The sequence below is a fragment of the Andrographis paniculata genome, unplaced genomic scaffold (genome assembly GCF_009805555.1).
Source record: "Andrographis paniculata isolate CXL003 unplaced genomic scaffold, ASM980555v1 Contig87END, whole genome shotgun sequence".
In the NCBI taxonomy this organism is placed as follows: Eukaryota; Viridiplantae; Streptophyta; class Magnoliopsida; order Lamiales; family Acanthaceae; genus Andrographis; species Andrographis paniculata.
Genome location: NW_026137625.1, coordinates 1,168,926 through 1,185,458, shown reverse-complemented (window position 1 = coordinate 1,185,458; position 16,533 = coordinate 1,168,926). Strand labels below are relative to the sequence as shown.

General features: G+C 32.2%; 2 protein-coding genes across 7 annotated transcripts; both read left to right on the top strand.

Annotated features, from left to right (window-relative positions):
* The first annotated feature begins 2,991 nt into the window (after window positions 1-2,991).
* LOC127242727 (chaperonin 60 subunit alpha 2, chloroplastic-like) lies at window positions 2,992-8,514 on the top strand. Of its 5 annotated transcripts, XR_007836869.1 has the most exons (11): window positions 2,992-3,298; window positions 3,384-3,561; window positions 3,865-3,986; window positions 4,065-4,272; window positions 4,348-4,493; window positions 4,928-5,234; window positions 5,486-5,937; window positions 6,190-6,529; window positions 6,588-6,682; window positions 7,894-8,025; window positions 8,230-8,514. XR_007836869.1 is itself a non-coding variant. In XM_051262398.1 (8 exons), the coding sequence occupies exons 1-8, from the start codon at window positions 3,245-3,247 to the stop codon at window positions 6,475-6,477; spliced, it is 1,755 nt and encodes a 584-aa protein (XP_051118355.1). In that variant the 5' UTR covers window positions 2,992-3,244; the 3' UTR covers window positions 6,478-7,180. The 5 variants fall into 5 exon arrangements, 1 of the variants encoding a protein (XP_051118355.1); XR_007836870.1 differs by having other exon boundaries at window positions 3,395-3,561; window positions 6,190-6,682; XR_007836867.1 differs by having other exon boundaries at window positions 6,190-6,682.
* Window positions 8,515-9,331: 817 nt separating this feature from the next.
* LOC127242652 (germacrene A synthase-like) lies at window positions 9,332-14,506 on the top strand. 2 transcript variants are annotated; one of them, XM_051262280.1, is made up of 7 exons: window positions 9,332-9,520; window positions 9,880-10,156; window positions 10,968-11,340; window positions 11,418-11,639; window positions 12,165-12,303; window positions 13,176-13,421; window positions 14,021-14,506. In XM_051262280.1, the coding sequence occupies exons 1-7, from the start codon at window positions 9,401-9,403 to the stop codon at window positions 14,318-14,320; spliced, it is 1,677 nt and encodes a 558-aa protein (XP_051118237.1). In that variant the 5' UTR covers window positions 9,332-9,400; the 3' UTR covers window positions 14,321-14,506. The 2 variants fall into 2 exon arrangements, with proteins under 2 accessions (XP_051118237.1, XP_051118238.1); XM_051262281.1 differs by having other exon boundaries at window positions 9,406-9,549.
* The last annotated feature ends 2,027 nt before the right edge of the window (window positions 14,507-16,533 follow it).

Below are 16,533 nucleotides of genomic sequence, written 5' to 3'. Positions count from 1 at the left end.
TGGGCTATTTAAATATTTTATGGTGCTTATTAATGCATCTACGAGATGGTCCCATGTCTGTTTATTATCTACTCGCAATGTGACATTTGTGAGATTGCTTGCCCAAATTATTAAATTACGGGCACAATTCCCCGATAATCCAATTATGACTATACGTCTTAATAATGCTGGTGAATATACATCGAATGCATTTGATGATTATTGCATGTCGATTGAAATTAATGTAGAACACCCAGTTGCTCATGTTCATACACAAAATGGTCTGGCAGAATCACTTATTAAAATATTGCAATTGATTTCTAGACCATTACTGATGAGGTCTATGTTGCCCGTTTCAACTTGGGGGCATGCAATCTTACATGCATGAACACTCATAAGAATGAGGCCGACAAGCTATCATAGCTATTCCCCTATGCAAATAGTGTTTGGTCACGAACCAAATATATCTCATCTACGTATTTTTGGGTGTGCTGTTTATGTTCCTATTCCACCCCCAAACGTACAAAAAAATGGGTCATCAACGTAGATTGGACATTTATGTCGGATATAAATCGCTATCAATTATAAAATATCTTGAACCTATGATGGGTGATTTATTCACTGCAAGATTTACAGATTGCCATTTTGATGAATTATATGTTCCGACATTAGAGGGAGACAGAAATGAACCAGAAAGGGATATTGATTGGAAAATTCCATTGAATTTTTATGATCCTCGTACAAAGCAGTGTGAACTAGAAGTTCAACGCATTATACATTTGCAAAATATTGCAAATCAATTACCGGATGCATTCAATAACTCGAGTAAAGTTACTCGATCATATACATTCAAGCTGCTAATGCTCTGGCTAAAAATAATTGTCCCTGATGGACAAATTGGAAGTGCTAATGAATCGGCGACACGCTTGAAGCGTGGTAAACCACTTGGTTCCAAAAATAAACATCATCGAAAGAAAAAGATGAATTAATAATGATAATCATGAAAATATCATGAATGACATTGATAAACCTTAATCTAATGAGGAAGTCAACCCTGAAATAATTGCTCCAGAAGAACACGATCTTGAAGAACATAATGAGATTATTGAAAACTCAATTAACTATGTTACTTTAAGAAAATGTTGAAACCGTAAAGAGACAATTATTGATAATGCCTTCGCATACAATTTAGCACTTGATATAATTGAAGAAAACGAGGATCCAGAGCCAAAATCGGTTCATGAATATCGGCAAAGAAATGACTGGCCAAAATGGGAACATGCTATTCAATCAGAGCTTGATTCATTAAACAAAAGGGAGGTCTTCGGACCAATTGTTCAAGCAGCAGATGATATAAAACCAATTGGATACAAATGGGTGTTTGTACGAAAAAGAAATGAACATAATAAAATTGTGAGATATAAAGCCCGTTTGTAGCTCAGGGATTTTCACAGAGACCTGGAGTAGATTTTGATGAAACATACTCTCCAGTTGTCGATAGAATAACATTTAGATACCTTGTGAGCCTAGCAGTGCGAAAAAAACTCGATATGCGTTTTTTAGACGTAGTTAATGCATATTTTTGTGGATCCTTGGATACTGATATTTATATGAAAGTTCCTGAAGGATTCAATATGCCTGAAGCATACAAATTAAACCCAAGAGAATCATATTCCATCAAATTGAAAAAGTCATTGTATGGACTTAAACAATTAGGGCGAATGTGGTATAAGCGTTTCAGTGACCGCTTAATAAAAAAAAGGTTATACTAATGATCCAATATGCCCATGCGTCTTTATCAAGAAAAATGGATCAAAATTTGTCATTATTGCAATATACGTTGATGATTTCAATTTAATTGAAACTCCAGAAGAGATCCAAATTACAATTGAATATCTAAAGAAAGAATTTGAGATCAAAAATTTTGGAAAGACTAAATATTGTCTGGGATTACAAGTGAATCATGTTAATAATGGAGTATTTATCCATCAGTCCACATATACCCAAAAAGTATTAAAATAATTTTATATGAATAAATCTCACTCTCTAAGTACACCAATGTGGTCAGATCCCTTGATCTCAGTAAAAATCCATTTAGCCAAGAAAAAAGAATGAAGAAATACTTGGCCCCGAGGTATCATATCTCAGCGCTATTGGCGCATTAATGTACCTTACAAATTGTACCAGACCAGATATATTTTTTCAGTGAATCTATTGGCCATGCACAAAGCGCTATTGGAATGGTATCAAACACATTCTTCGTTATCTTCAGGGGACTCATGACCTCGGTTTATTTTATTCGAGTGAATCTCAAAATGAGTTAATTGGTTATGCTGATGCTGGTTATCTGTCTGATTCACATAAAACAAAATCTCCAACTGGTTATTTATTTACTTGTAGTGGAACCGCAATCTCTTGGAAATATGCTAAACAAACAATAACAACAACTTATTCAAACCACGCTGAGGTTTTAGCATTTCACAAAGCCAGTCGTGAATGCGTTTGGTCAAGGTCTATGGTTCACCATATTCAGAAAAATTGTGGCTTGATTTTTTATGATGTATTACCTCCTACAATATTATTTGAAGATAATGCAACTTGTATAGCTAAATTAAAGGGAGGATATATTAAAGGCGTTCGGACAAAACACATATCTCCGAAGTTCTTTTTCACTCATGATCTTCAGAAAAGTGATGAAATTAATGTACAGCAAATTCGATCGTCTGAAAATTTTGCAAATTTATTTACACATAACTAATACGTAGCTGCTCATCGTGGATGCTATTATTATTACACGAATCAATCACATCGACAAACCTTAGTCTAATTTTTGGCCATGTATATGTTACTTCTGCATATATATATATATGCTGACTATATATATACATATACATATATATTTTATACTTACCAATATTAATATACTATTTATTATATAACAATTAATGAATAAATCAAATTTTTTGTTTCATTCTTAAATTATTCTGGTCGATCTCATTGTTAAATACCATCTACTCTAAAACCCTAAATCAATTTTCATTTTCATCTTCCTCTTGGGAGCCCAATTTCTTACCTATTGTTAAACCCTAATCCAAATCCGTTCTGTAATTTCCTTCATTCATTTCTTACAACCATCACTTCTATGTCCACTGAACATTTTCTCATGTAGTTTAAAGCAGTACGCTGCATCTCATTGTAAGGAGGAGGGCAAAAGGACAGGGTAGAACGAATTCCAGTTCTATTGTATTGTTGCCGCTTTCTGAAAATGTCGCTTCAATTGCCTTATACTGGATTCTTCCCTGCAAGTTGTTTTCCCACTGTAAGTTGCAGCAGTCAATTCTGTTAACTCATTTTGTTCGATCCAAGTTCTACGAGTTTTGGCAGCTTATTTCTACCTGTTTTAGGGATTTTACAGAAGATCATGCGTGCGCGGGTTATGGAGCAGAAACAGAGTCAGAAAATTAGAGATGGTTGTCAAAGCTGGTCCCAAAAGAATCGAATTTGACACGACCTGTCGAGTTGCTTTACTTTCTGGTATCAATAAGCTTGCCGATGCTGTTTCTGTGACTTTGGGGCCTAAAGGTGAGTGTAAAACTTATGCTTTGTTAGTATTTTGTTTTGATGCTGGGTTGAGTTTCTTGGTTGAAGCTGAACCTTGTTTGTACTTCTTAGATTAAAGGGCATGCCTTGTTAGACCATTTGACACGATGTTCATTACCCTCATGTTGCAATATGGTGGATGTCATGTTTCTGGTGGCGACGATAATTGCATAATTTAGCATCGCATACTCCATAATTTCAGATAATTGAGAAGCTTGAGAAAAAAGAAGCTTAGTTTCATGCCTGGTGTTTATTGAGTTGTCTGTTTTTGTTAATATCTTGCAGGGCGAAATGTGGTTCTCTCTGAATCGGGTACTCTCAAAGTGATAAATGATGGTGTCACTATTGCTCGAGCCATAGAGCTCTCCGACACAATTGAAAATGCTGGAGTTCTGCTAATCCAAGAGGTTAAACACTATTGCCATACAAATTTTGTGGATTTAATTTTTTTAATACTATGCTGATGCCATTCATGCCTGTTGCAGGTTGCAACTAAAACGAATGGTTCAGCTGGCGATGGTACAACCACTGCAATTATATTAGCTCGGGAGATTATAAAATTTGGATTGGTGGCTATCAATAGTGGTGCTAACCCTGTCTCTATGAGAAATGGGATGGATAAAACCGTAAAAGCGTTGATAAATAAATTGAAGGAGAGAAGTTTTCCTGTAGAAGGAAGTGATGACATTAAAGGTTGTGTTAATTTTTTGTTCTTTATTCATCTAGATTATTTTCTTCGATTGCACTCAACATTTTTTCCCCCTACAGCTGTGGCATCGTTGTCTGCTGGAAATGATGAGTATATTGGGAACTTAATTGCTGAAGCTATTGATAAAATTGGTCCTGATGGAGTGATGTCAATTGAATCTTCTTCATCATCTGAAACCTCTGTGATAGTTGAAGAAGGAATGAAGGTAATATGTATAAAGCAATCTGTATCTTTTACAGAAATGGATATAATCTCAATATTACATACTCTTTACTGCCAAATCCACATGATGTTTTCCATCTCGTGGATGGGATTTAGCTGAGAGTCATATTTGTGAATTTTGGGAAGACTGGATAATAGGTAGTATTAAATAATTAGGCTAGTTTCTTGCATTGTTATTGTTACTGCTACTTTATCTCTTTTTTGAGATTATGGAGATTGTTAATTCCAAAATTTGAAGGCTTGAGAATTTCAGTTCATATACAACTATCTGAGATAGAATCATCTCCTCAAACCAAATGTGATAGTTCATTTAATTGTTCATTCTTTAGCCTTACTGTTTTTCCATGGAAGTAATTTCTTTCCTGTTGAGTTTTCATTATTTTTCTTAATTTCTCTTCAGGCAATCTTTTCTTACAGATAGATAAGGGGTACATGTCTCCACACTTTGTCACCGACAAGGACAAGCCTATTGTGGAATTTGAGAGTCCCAGAATTTTGGTGACCGATCAAAAGATATCCTCTGTGAAAGAGATTGTTCGTTTGCTGGAAAAGGCTACACAATTGAATGTTCCTTTGTTGATTATTGCTGAGGATATATCACGGGAGGTGCTGGAAACACTAGTTGTGAATAAAATGAAGGGTGTACTTAATATTGCTGTTGTAAAATGCCCAGGGATTGGAGGTGGGAAAAAAGCTTTATTACAAGATATTGCGCTTATGACAGGTGAGCTGAATTGCTAATTTTCTACTCTGCATAATTATCTTACCTTGAAGAATGGGAAGAAATCTGAGTGTTTATTTTCTTCTATGCCTTGATTTCCGGAAAATTTTTCATATTGTATGGACATAAAATATATATATAAAAATTACACTAGGACAAGTAGCCTTGTATATGGTGAAACCACCACATATGTGTTTAGATATGACTACATTTAATTTTGACTTAGCAAATTCCTGTTGACATTCTCTAATTAGGTGCTGATTTCATTTCCGGAGATTTGGGCCTAAGCCTTGACACTGCAACTTCTGATCAGCTTGGTATTGCTCGGGTGATAACCATAACAAGCAATTATACCACTATAGTTGCGGACCCTTCAACTAAAGCTGAAATACAGGCAAGAATTATGCAGATAAAGAAGGATCTTTCTGAGACAGATAGCACGCATCTGGCAGAAAAGCTTAGGGAGCGGATTGCAAAGCTTTGTGGTGGGGTGTCTATAATTAAGGTTGGGGCTCATACTGAAGTTGAACTTGAAGATCGGAAACTAAGAATTGAGGATGCAAAATGTGCCACCTTTGCTGCCATGGCTGAAGGTGTGGTACCTGGCGGTGGGGCTACTTATGTACATCTTTCCAAGGAAATACCTGGAATAAAGAATGCCTTCCAGGACCGTGATGAGAAGATTGGTGCAGACATTATTGGAATGGTTTGTTGCCTGTTCTTATCCTCTTGTTAGAATGTTTGTTAATCTATCATTCCTGAAAATTAAGAAAGTGCTAAGATGAATTTACATTTTCTTGAAATGGGAGAGCGCCAGAGCGGTAATTGACATGGTTTTTCTTAGACATAATGGTATAACAAGTTGGCACAAATTCACCTCAAATACAGTTATTAACGAGAAGTGTATTTTATGGTTCTGTTGAAGTTATTAAGATCTCTTCTTTGGATTGAATATCAGGCACTGCTTGCACCTGCAAAATTGATTGCAGCGAACGCAGGTGTCGATGGAGATGTAGTCGTGGAGAAAATAAAAGACTGTGATCCAAGAGTTGGTTATAATGCAATGAGTGGGAGGTATGAAGATCTGATGGCTGCTGGAGTAATTGATCCATGTCGTGTATCAAGATGTGCACTGGAAAATGCTGTTTCTGTTGCTGGTATGATCCTTACTACGCAGGCCATACTGGTGGAGAAGACGAAGAAAGCTAAGCCACCTGTTCCTCATATTCCTGGCATCTCTTCCTAAACACTAATGGAATTTACAAGTCTACAGGATCTCCTACAGCCAAGTTATTATGGTAAGCAAAAAATTCATTCAGTCTTTGTAGAATCATCATATAGATCGAATTGCTATAGGATTTCATGAAAAGAAGAAAACTTGGAGAGGAATGGCATATGGTTGCACGAATGGAAGCACATCCGGAAGACATTCATTCGGACATTGGATAGAGGTATTGCTATGGCGTTTAATATGATTATACACAGACATTGCCATTTCAAGTTTCATTACGTGGCGTTGGATTTGATTAAGCCTAGCTAACAACACACTACTATAGGAGAAATTATTTTTTTCCGGATACATTCTTGGTTATTAGTTTTGTAACATGTTTTTGCATATCGTGTTTTCATAATATTTGTTATTTCTGCTATTCATATGTGGATTCGTCATGCCCCCGATTTTCTGCCTAATGAAGCTTTGATTGTCCTGACTAGAGTAATTGCGCTATAAGTAGTGTTGTTGGCGTTCGAAGTAGATTACCATTAAGAATGTCATAGAAGTGCTGCACACATCCGAAACTGATCTTCTGACGTGTACATTGTAAATAACATATCCCTCCATCCATAAGCGCCTTAACTCAATGGATAGTATTTGAAAGGAGCCTTTGAGTTTTGTAGTAGACTAATAAATAATAGTATTTTATTGGTGAGTGGAAATCTGTAAAAGATTTTGATATTTTTGTTTTTTTTTTACTTTGTAAGTGTGTAATAGTATATTTGTAATTTAGATAAAAATTAAAAATATTTTGGTATTAGTGAATGAATATTTTTTCTAAAAGTGGAAAATAATAAAAATGGGACTTTGTATTTTCATCGAAATGTTTTTTTTTTTTCGTCAAAATGTAATAGATGACTTTGAACATATTGTTAATGGGAAACAATTAAGATGAGATAGTAAAATTGGGGCTAGAGTTGGAATTTGATTTTTTATAATTTGAAAAGAAATTTCTAAGCTATTATACTGCTGGTGGAAATTTCTAAGCTATTATACATACATACATGTTTTAATGAATTAATATATATATATATATATATATATAATATTTGATGAGACTGGGTGAGGCTGGTCTAAGATAGGGTTGGCGATCCTCTCCCGTAAAATCGATATTTTGTTTTAGACTAATTTTTGAGGTTTAACATATAAATTTATATAAAACTATTATAAGACCATAATTAAGGTATTTATAAATATCATAATTATTAGAATTAAATTTTAATCCCTGATTGCAATTTGGACGTTATAGAAATATAATTTCAATTAATAAACATAAAATGGAGAAAGACATAAAACATCACGTATCTTATTTGGGTATGTTGGGAGGTTCACTCTTACATGGACTATCTTTTTGGCTCAATTTTTAAATTCACTTGTAAATCATGTTAGGGTGAAGCACAACAGATTATGCCCTAGATCAATTCTAAACGCCGCCACTCCTGTAAACACACTGCGCAGTTTCAGAAAATTGACGACTCTTGCCTCGTTGACCGTTGGATTGGGGTGAAATTTGAACACAAGGTTCGTAACACTCTGCTCTTGGTTTTTACCGGTTGGATCGTTGTTTAGATGTTTGTAACTTAGAGTTATTTGAGGCAGACGGTAGCATTTGTTTTTGCAGAAGAATTTGGTCGTTTCCAATTATTTTTGTGTTGTTGCTTTATTTGATTGGTTTGGGATTGTTTGTGCATTGTTTTGTGCTATTAATCCTTTTGCACCCGACAGGTAATGATCTCATTGTTCTTCGTGATACTGAAGTTATTAATCATGTGTCCCATGAAAGCTCATGGATCGTTGATAATGGTGCTACCTTACATGTTAGACCAATGAAGGAATTCTTCACCCTACACTTACGGTGACTTTGGAATATACAACACGACCCATAATTGTGCCACCGGACCCGGCATCGAGCTGACCTGAAATGGCCGGCTTTCGTTAAAATGGCCAAAATATTTTGTTTAAAACACTCTCCAAATGATATACTTCATTCGTCTCATTTGAAATGAGTTCTTCGGAGCTTTTAAATAAATTAAAATATAATAGTATTTTATTGATTAATAGAAATACGTAAGAAGTTTTGATATTTTTGTCTTTGACTTTATATATTAAATAATGATACGTGCAATGGTATAATTCCAATTTAAATAAAAGTCAAGAATATTTTAATATTAATATATTATTATTTTTATTTAAAAAAATACTTTTGAACGAGAAAAAAAAAAAAAAAGAAAACTTTAAATTAAGATGAAATGAATAATAAGAAATATTATTGATAAATAGTACTATAAAAAATTTGAAAAATATTCATATAAACTGACCAGACTCGTAGCATATCAACTATATAGAGATAAAATAAGACAGAAGGAGATAAAACTTAAATAATGTGTGCCTTATTCCATTAATTGCATCTCTATTTATAAACGAATGCAGCCAACTCATAAGTGATCAAATACATAATTATAAATATTTTTTGACACGTCATAATAACCACGTGTAAGCCATGCACTCTAATTGTGTGTACATATATTAGGCTTTAATTTTATTTATTTATTTATAGTATTTAGTATTTTTTAATCTTTTTTTCTTTTAAAAAAAATAAAAATTTAATACTCATTTTTATTTTTATTTTTTATACAAAATAATATGCTATATAGTTTTAAAGGTTTGTCCAAGTTGAGCTAATTAATTGGTTTGTTAGTGGTTGTTATTCGATCAAAATGTGGATAAATACACAAATTAAATACATTTTGAATTTGATTATTTCATATTTTTGTGTATAAAAAGGAGTATATATCTCAATAATTTTATTTCTAAATAAATCCAAAAAAATATAAAATATAAACCGCAGCTATAGAGAGACTCTCTGTGTGTTCTCTGACTGATAGAAAAAGTATCAATGGCTGAAAATGGTGTCAATAACTTGGGCAAGGAAGTCGGAGATCATCGCTGTGTTGTCGGTAACTTCCCTCCAAGTCTATGGGGTGATTTGTTCCTCAGATATACCCCTAATGATCAGGTTTAATCTACTTTTTTTTACTATAAAAGGTAAATAGTGCGAGAATAATATTGCAAAATAGTGTGCTTTATATCCCATGTTAGAAAAAGTATTGGAACTGTCTTACCATATAAAGTTGAAGAAAAACTCTACTTATCGTCAATTGATTTTAAGTTAGAGTCTGAATCTTTATTAACACGTATTAGAACCATGGTGTCCAATATTGAAATATACGGCATTGGAGAAAAGGTTAAATTGAATATATTGATTCAACATATAGTGCGAAAATATACTTGAAAACTTACAATATGCACAAGTTTATCCAAAGGAAATAAAATTGTTAATTTTTATCTATTTATTTAGTTATTGTTTGCTAACAGCTCATGCAAGAATATTCGAAAGAGATTGAAGCGTTGAAGGATAAAGCTAGGAATATGCTAACAATTCCTACGAGTTTCAACAACATCGTCGAAACAATGGACCTAATTGACACATTCGAACGCCTAGGCTTGTCTTACCACTTTGAAGACGAGATTAATGACAAGTTGGAAAATTATTTCAATCTTGATGTGGATTATAAGAATGAAACCTACGATCTACGTACCGTAGCACTTCACTTTCGATTATTCAGAGCGCACGGCTACCATGTGTCCCCGGGTATGTTTTTAGTAGTATCTTTTAAATTTCTTTTACATTATGGTAAAAATATAGCTAAGTTAAAATTTACCTACCCTTAAAATGCAAAAGTGTCTCTCCGTCCATTAATAATAGATATATTTTTCTATTTAGGTCCTTCATTTATTTATTTAGTTAGTGTGGAGCTCATAATATTAATAACATATCTTATCATCGGGTGTGGACATGTAGTGTGTTTGTTTGAAGGTTTGGATTTTGGATTAAGATTTGAATATTAAAAAATTTAAATTTGAATAGTGGTATGGTGTGATATAAATATGTATTGATGTGATATTTTGAATATAAAGTTAATTTTTAGTATAATATAAAAAATTAAAAATAAGTGTTTGATTTAATATTTTTGAAGAATTTTTTTTTTTTTTTTTTTTATGAATAATGGAAATCTAACAAAATTCTTCAAACAAACACACAAAAACCTTTACGAACTTATACACTACTTATCAAATATACAACAGTATTATTCTTTAATCATTGTACTAACAATAATATATATATATACACACACTTAATAGATGCAGCATTTGTTATGTTTCTTTTGCAAAAAAATCCGAGGTTTCTACTATTTGGACTCTGAGTTTCTCGAAAAAAATATATATTTTTTCTCACAAAATATCCCATCATATATTATTTTAATAGCAAACTCAAACTAAAATTTTTCCAAACCCATCAAAAGAAACACACCCAATTAATGAAAAAGGTTAATTTGATTCATCTAAGAATGTTTTTCAACAATTCATTAACTGATCAAGTAACTTTATTTCCGGAAAATTAGATGTTTTTAGTAAATTCAAGGATGGTGAACGGAATTTCCAAGAAGTCCTAAAGAATGATGTGAGGGGTTTGTTAAGCCTATACGAAGGAGCTCATCTACGAGTACATGGAGAGGACATCCTCGACGAGGCTCTTGTTTTTGCAACATCAAATCTCAAGTCCGCAACAAAAAATCTCGATTCACCCCTTAAAGAAGAAGTCGAGCATGCTCTAGCGCAGCCATTGCATTTAAGCATTCCTAGACTTGAAGCGAGGAAGTTTATCTCAATCTATAAAAAACGGGAAAAAAAGTACAACATCCTTCTTAGATTTGCGAAATTGGACTTTAATTTATTGCAGATGTTTCACCGAAAAGAGCTCTATGAAATCTCAAGGTACTTTCATGATATATATATAAATATATTCGATGTATGTATCCATAAATTTTTTTAAACTAACAATCATCGATCAGGTGGTGGAAGGAATTGGATATTCCGACGAGAGTTCCATATGCTAGAGACAGAGTAGTCGAATGTTATTTTTGGACAATAGCGATGCATTATGAACCTCAATATTCTCATTCCCGAGCTTTACTAACAAAAGATCTTGCAGCTGCAATAACCTTAATCGATGATACATATGATTCTTATGGTACAATAGAAGAACTTGATCTTATTACCGAGGCTATTCAGAGGTAAAATAATGATAATCTTCTTTCTTTGTCTTTAAAGGCCTTGTTGGCTTTGTTTACATACATATTATTTAAAGTTTTGAGACCGTGATTTTTTTTTATTTTTTTTTTTACAAAAAATAACATCAAATATTTAAAATTTTACTGTTTTAAAAATTTCTCAAAACTTTAAAAAATATTTGTCTAAACAAAGTGTAAATATTCAAATAAATTATTAGTCATATATTTGGGGCGTGTTTACTTTGTAAAGTAGAAGTATAATATCTATTATAATTTTAATATATTATAGAATAATGAGATTAATTAATATCATTTTTTTTTAATTAAATGTAAATTAATATAGACTTTTCTTGCAAATATTACTTATGATGAATTGATTATAAGATTATTATGCGGGACATTGATTAGTTCTTGATTTTTATAATATAAATCAAACGAGTGAGTATATTTTATAAAATAACATCATTCAATCTAATCATCGAAAGTAATTTTAACAAATTGTCTTGGATTTTATTTTTTATTTTTTAGATGGGATATTAACGAGATCGATCGAACACCGGACTACTTTAGATCATCCTACAAAACACTTTTGGAAATGTTTGAACAATTTGAAGAAGAATTAGAAGCTAAAGGTCAATCTTATGGAATATACTATGCCAAAGAAACAGTAAGGATGTTCTTTTTAAGTTTCTCTCTCTATTTATCTTTTTTTTATTATTATTATTATTATTATTATTTTTTTTTTATTATTATACTTTGAAACTTCATAATTCCCAATAAAAGTATACATATTTTTTGACACAAAATATCACATTCAAATACTATTTGAATTAAAATATGAAAAAAAATCAATACTTACAAAAAACAAAAACTAAAATGGTACCTAATATTTATAGAAAAAGTTATAATAACTTTCAGTAACTATTTAACGTAGCGGTTTACATATCGAAAATTTTCGAAGTATTTTATGGAATTTTTTTTTCTGTGATTAATTTAAGTTGGGGCGCTAATAACAAATTTTTCTTTTTTTCAACATTTTAAATTCTTACCAATATTGTTATGATATAATTTTTGTGACCTTTTAAGGTCGTGACATAAATAACTAAAATATCTGCAATTTTTTTTTTTTTTGTTTGTTTTAAATTGTGAAATGCTAATTGCAGCTATTTAAAGGAAGAGCAAAAATAATCAATAATCTTGTTATATATATATATATATATATATATAAAGTATTAAATAGTCGGCAATATCTTTATTTCTTATATATATTGTAATTGAAGTATTTTTTGTGATTTTTAAAATCATAACATAAGTACCGAAATATTTTCAACATCTTGGTTTTGAATATGTTTTGATGAATTTTTTTTGTCACTATTTAAAGTTATATTATAAATTATTTTATATACTTTTTATTCTATTTAACTAATGAAGGTTCATATACTTCATATATTAATGTAACCAATTATAAGTTTAATTGTTTTTGAACTCTATACTATAGCCAATTTTACAACTTTCTTTGCTGGTGCTATCCATGAACAGCTTAAAGAACTAGTGAGGGCCTACAATGTTGAGGCTAAATGGTTCATTGAGGGAAACTTGCCAACATTTGATCGATATCTAAGTAATGCTACAGTTACTTGCACCGCTTACCATTTTCCAATCGCTGCAATATTAGGAACAAAATTTGCAACGAAAGAAGCCTACGAATGGATGATGTCGAAACCAAAGGTACTAAAGGCCTGCAGCACAATCTGTCGTCTCATTGATGATGCAGCTACATACGAGGTATGAAAATTTCACTATCCTATAAAAGTAATTTTGGCGAGGAAATCACTGTTCCAAATTTGTGTCAACCACAACTTTAAGCGCACCAAAATAACTTTTATAGGGTAGTGTTTGTAGATATGACGATTTCTCAAAATACACATTTAGCATGGTTTAATAAATATGGATTCGAAATAATCACAGCTTATTTTAGGATCCAATTGTCAAATCTTGCCAATATTTCTTTATTTTTTTTTAAAAAATTTCGTCTTTTGTGTTCATGTTCATGTTCGAAATTTGACAAAATCAGCATGGTTCATCAGAATCGATCCAACGAGTCAAAGTCACAAGAATTCCATGACGTTTACTGGTTTTTGGCCATCCAAGATCATTTAGGGCTTCAAATGGTTTATTTTTTAAATTTTTTACTTTCCAAATATTTAAAAAAATTTGCAATATTCTTATTTCGGGTTTATTAGTTTGGACTTTAGAGTTTCTCTCTATAAATACCTTAGCTTTTCCTTTCGTAAGTATTTTATTTTATTTTCTGATCTTAGCGCCCTTTTGCGATATTTAAAATGATTTATTGTATCAATTATAAGTATCGACATTTTAAATAGGTTGAAAGAGAAGTCAGGGGCCACAGTGCTACTGGCATTGGATGTTATATGCACAACAAAGGCGTCGCAGTTGAAGAAGCTATAGCTAAATTCTATGAGATGGCTAGTAATGCTTGGAAGGACATGAATGAGGAGCTACTCAAGCCAACTACACACTCGAGGGATGTTCTGATACGAATCTTGAATCTTGCACGTCTAGTTGAAGTTACTTACAAGGATAGTCAAGATGGATATACACAACCGGAGAAGGTTACAAAAGCACACATCATGGCGTTGTTCGTGGATCCCGTCAATATTTAAGATTTAGATTCATCTCAATATTGTGTTCCATATGTTTCTTTGTATTTGTGTGATCAAACATAACAAACACTTATATATGCTTATGTGAGAATAAGAGCTGGGAATGCTCGTGTATCCTGACTGCAATTTATATGTATGTTTGAGTGATTTATATCCTTTTACAGTAGTGAGATTATATTAAAGATAATTTTATACAATGCATTCGGCCATGGTTTCCAAGTTCTCTTTCTTTCTTCCATAGTCAAAGAAATCCAAGGATTATTGTTCTTCTTGCCATTGTTAATGAAAAGATCATCATCAAAGGCATAGCCTATCTAAGCTATCATTGCTTGTGAATATATTTTTTATTTTGAGTTTTGCTGTAGTTAGTCTTGACAATTTGCTTGTATATAATGAATTTGATGTCTTATCCATAAGTTAGAATTTTGTTCTCTAACCGCTAAAGCATCAATAGATTTTCACCAAAGGGACATGGGAAGATTGAATTAGGAAATATATTGAGTGGATATGAGTGATAGATATAGGAAAAACGATGGTATGTTGTTTATTGCCAAATGCACATCATGCATTCGAGATATACTAGAATTCAAATCAAGTCCATTGCCTTCATTTGAGACCAAAATTCATAATTTGGTGCAATAAGATTATAAAAACATTAGGGAATGACACATCCTTGTACCATATTTGGCCATTTTGGATATGGATATTTACTCATTTAATTAAATGTTTACTTGCTATTTAGTCAACATAAATTAACCATTGATGTGTTCTAGATTTAGACTATTTGAACGAGAATGTTAACTACTATATAACACTCAACCATTGTTGACATCCAACTCAATACCCCGCTACGACATGGAAAAAACTCAAGATAAGACAAAAATCTACAAAAGTTTGATGGCGACTTCATATAATCGACTGACTAGTCAACTACCACTTCACTATAATTCGATATTCCATATGCAAAGAAGCATGAAGCATTGTTGTTAAAACACTTCCAAACGATAAATTCTTGTTTTGTCACAAAATATGTTATGAATCACATGTCAAGTATGAGAAAAACATGTCACCAATATATATTGTTTTTGGAACTTCGTTGTTTGAAATCAGATCTTGATTAGCAAATCACATCAACATTCTCATGTATAATGTAATAGAATTAAGCATTGCTCATAAATATTGGAAAGATGATAAATATTTATGTAAATAGAATTGTGTATACTAAACATATTTTTTCTCCCGTTGGTACTTTACCGTAACATCCTGGCCCGCAAGCCATGCAGACTGGGCGTGTCGAGAATAGATTGGTCTTACAAGTCAACATGAGTTATTCCAGTTTTTTTTTTTTACTCAAATTACTTTATAGCAAGCACGCTTGACTTTATAGTACTTACCGTAGGATTTCCGAGAAATATGTGGCATTCTATATAAATAGTCTGTTCAATTTATTTAATTTATATTCAATTGGGGTACCACACTTACATATCCCTTGAAAACAAGAAAAATATTTAATGATCATAGCACAACTACATATATATTTAACGAAAAAAAAAAATGAAAGGTAACTTCTTTTGGAGTATTTTTTAATAGTAATTTTATCTGCACTATCCCATTCCCCTTTATGGCTAGAACCCCATCATCACCTAACTTCACCGTTCCATTACACTCTTTAAAAGAAGTGAGTAGATCACGAGAGAACGTCATATAGTGAGAAGGACCGGTATCCATAATCCAGGAATCAACAATACTAGCACTATGTCAGAACTTCACCAAAGTCTCCGTCATCAGAACTGTCTTGTACTACAACAGCTACTGCCACTATTACTAGAATCAACTTTCGTATTTCTCTTCTTCTTGTAAAGATAACACTTAATTTTGCTAGAGGATTTTGATTTTGAACGCGACCTCTATTCCCGTTACCCATTACCCATCTCATGTGGTTTTCCCTTACCTGCAAACAGACCTGAACCAGAACTCTCTTCTATATAAACCTTTCTTTTCAATTCTTTGGACATAAGGGTATCTTTCACATCGTTAACAAAAATTATAGTTCTACTATATAGCATAGTATCCACAAAATTCTCATATGAACCAGGTAGTGAACACAGTAAAATTAGGGTTTGATCTTCATCATCTACTTTAACCTCAACCCCTTGAAGATCAAGAATAATACGATTAAAGGTATCAAGATGATTCTTTACCTGAGTACTTTC

Coding starts and splice junctions, on each gene's coding strand:
- LOC127242727 (XM_051262398.1), top strand. CDS start 3,245: ATGTCGCTTCAATTGCCTTATACTGGATTCTTCCCTGCAAGTTGTTTT. Junction 3,299..3,383: donor CTGCAAGTTGTTTTCCCACT/GTAAGTTGCAGC, acceptor TACCTGTTTTAG/GGATTTTACAGAAGATCATG. Junction 3,987..4,064: donor GAGTTCTGCTAATCCAAGAG/GTTAAACACTAT, acceptor TGCCTGTTGCAG/GTTGCAACTAAAACGAATGG.
- LOC127242652 (XM_051262280.1), top strand. CDS start 9,401: ATGGCTGAAAATGGTGTCAATAACTTGGGCAAGGAAGTCGGAGATCAT. Junction 9,521..9,879: donor GATATACCCCTAATGATCAG/GTTTAATCTACT, acceptor GTTTGCTAACAG/CTCATGCAAGAATATTCGAA. Junction 12,304..13,175: donor TATACTATGCCAAAGAAACA/GTAAGGATGTTC, acceptor ATCCATGAACAG/CTTAAAGAACTAGTGAGGGC.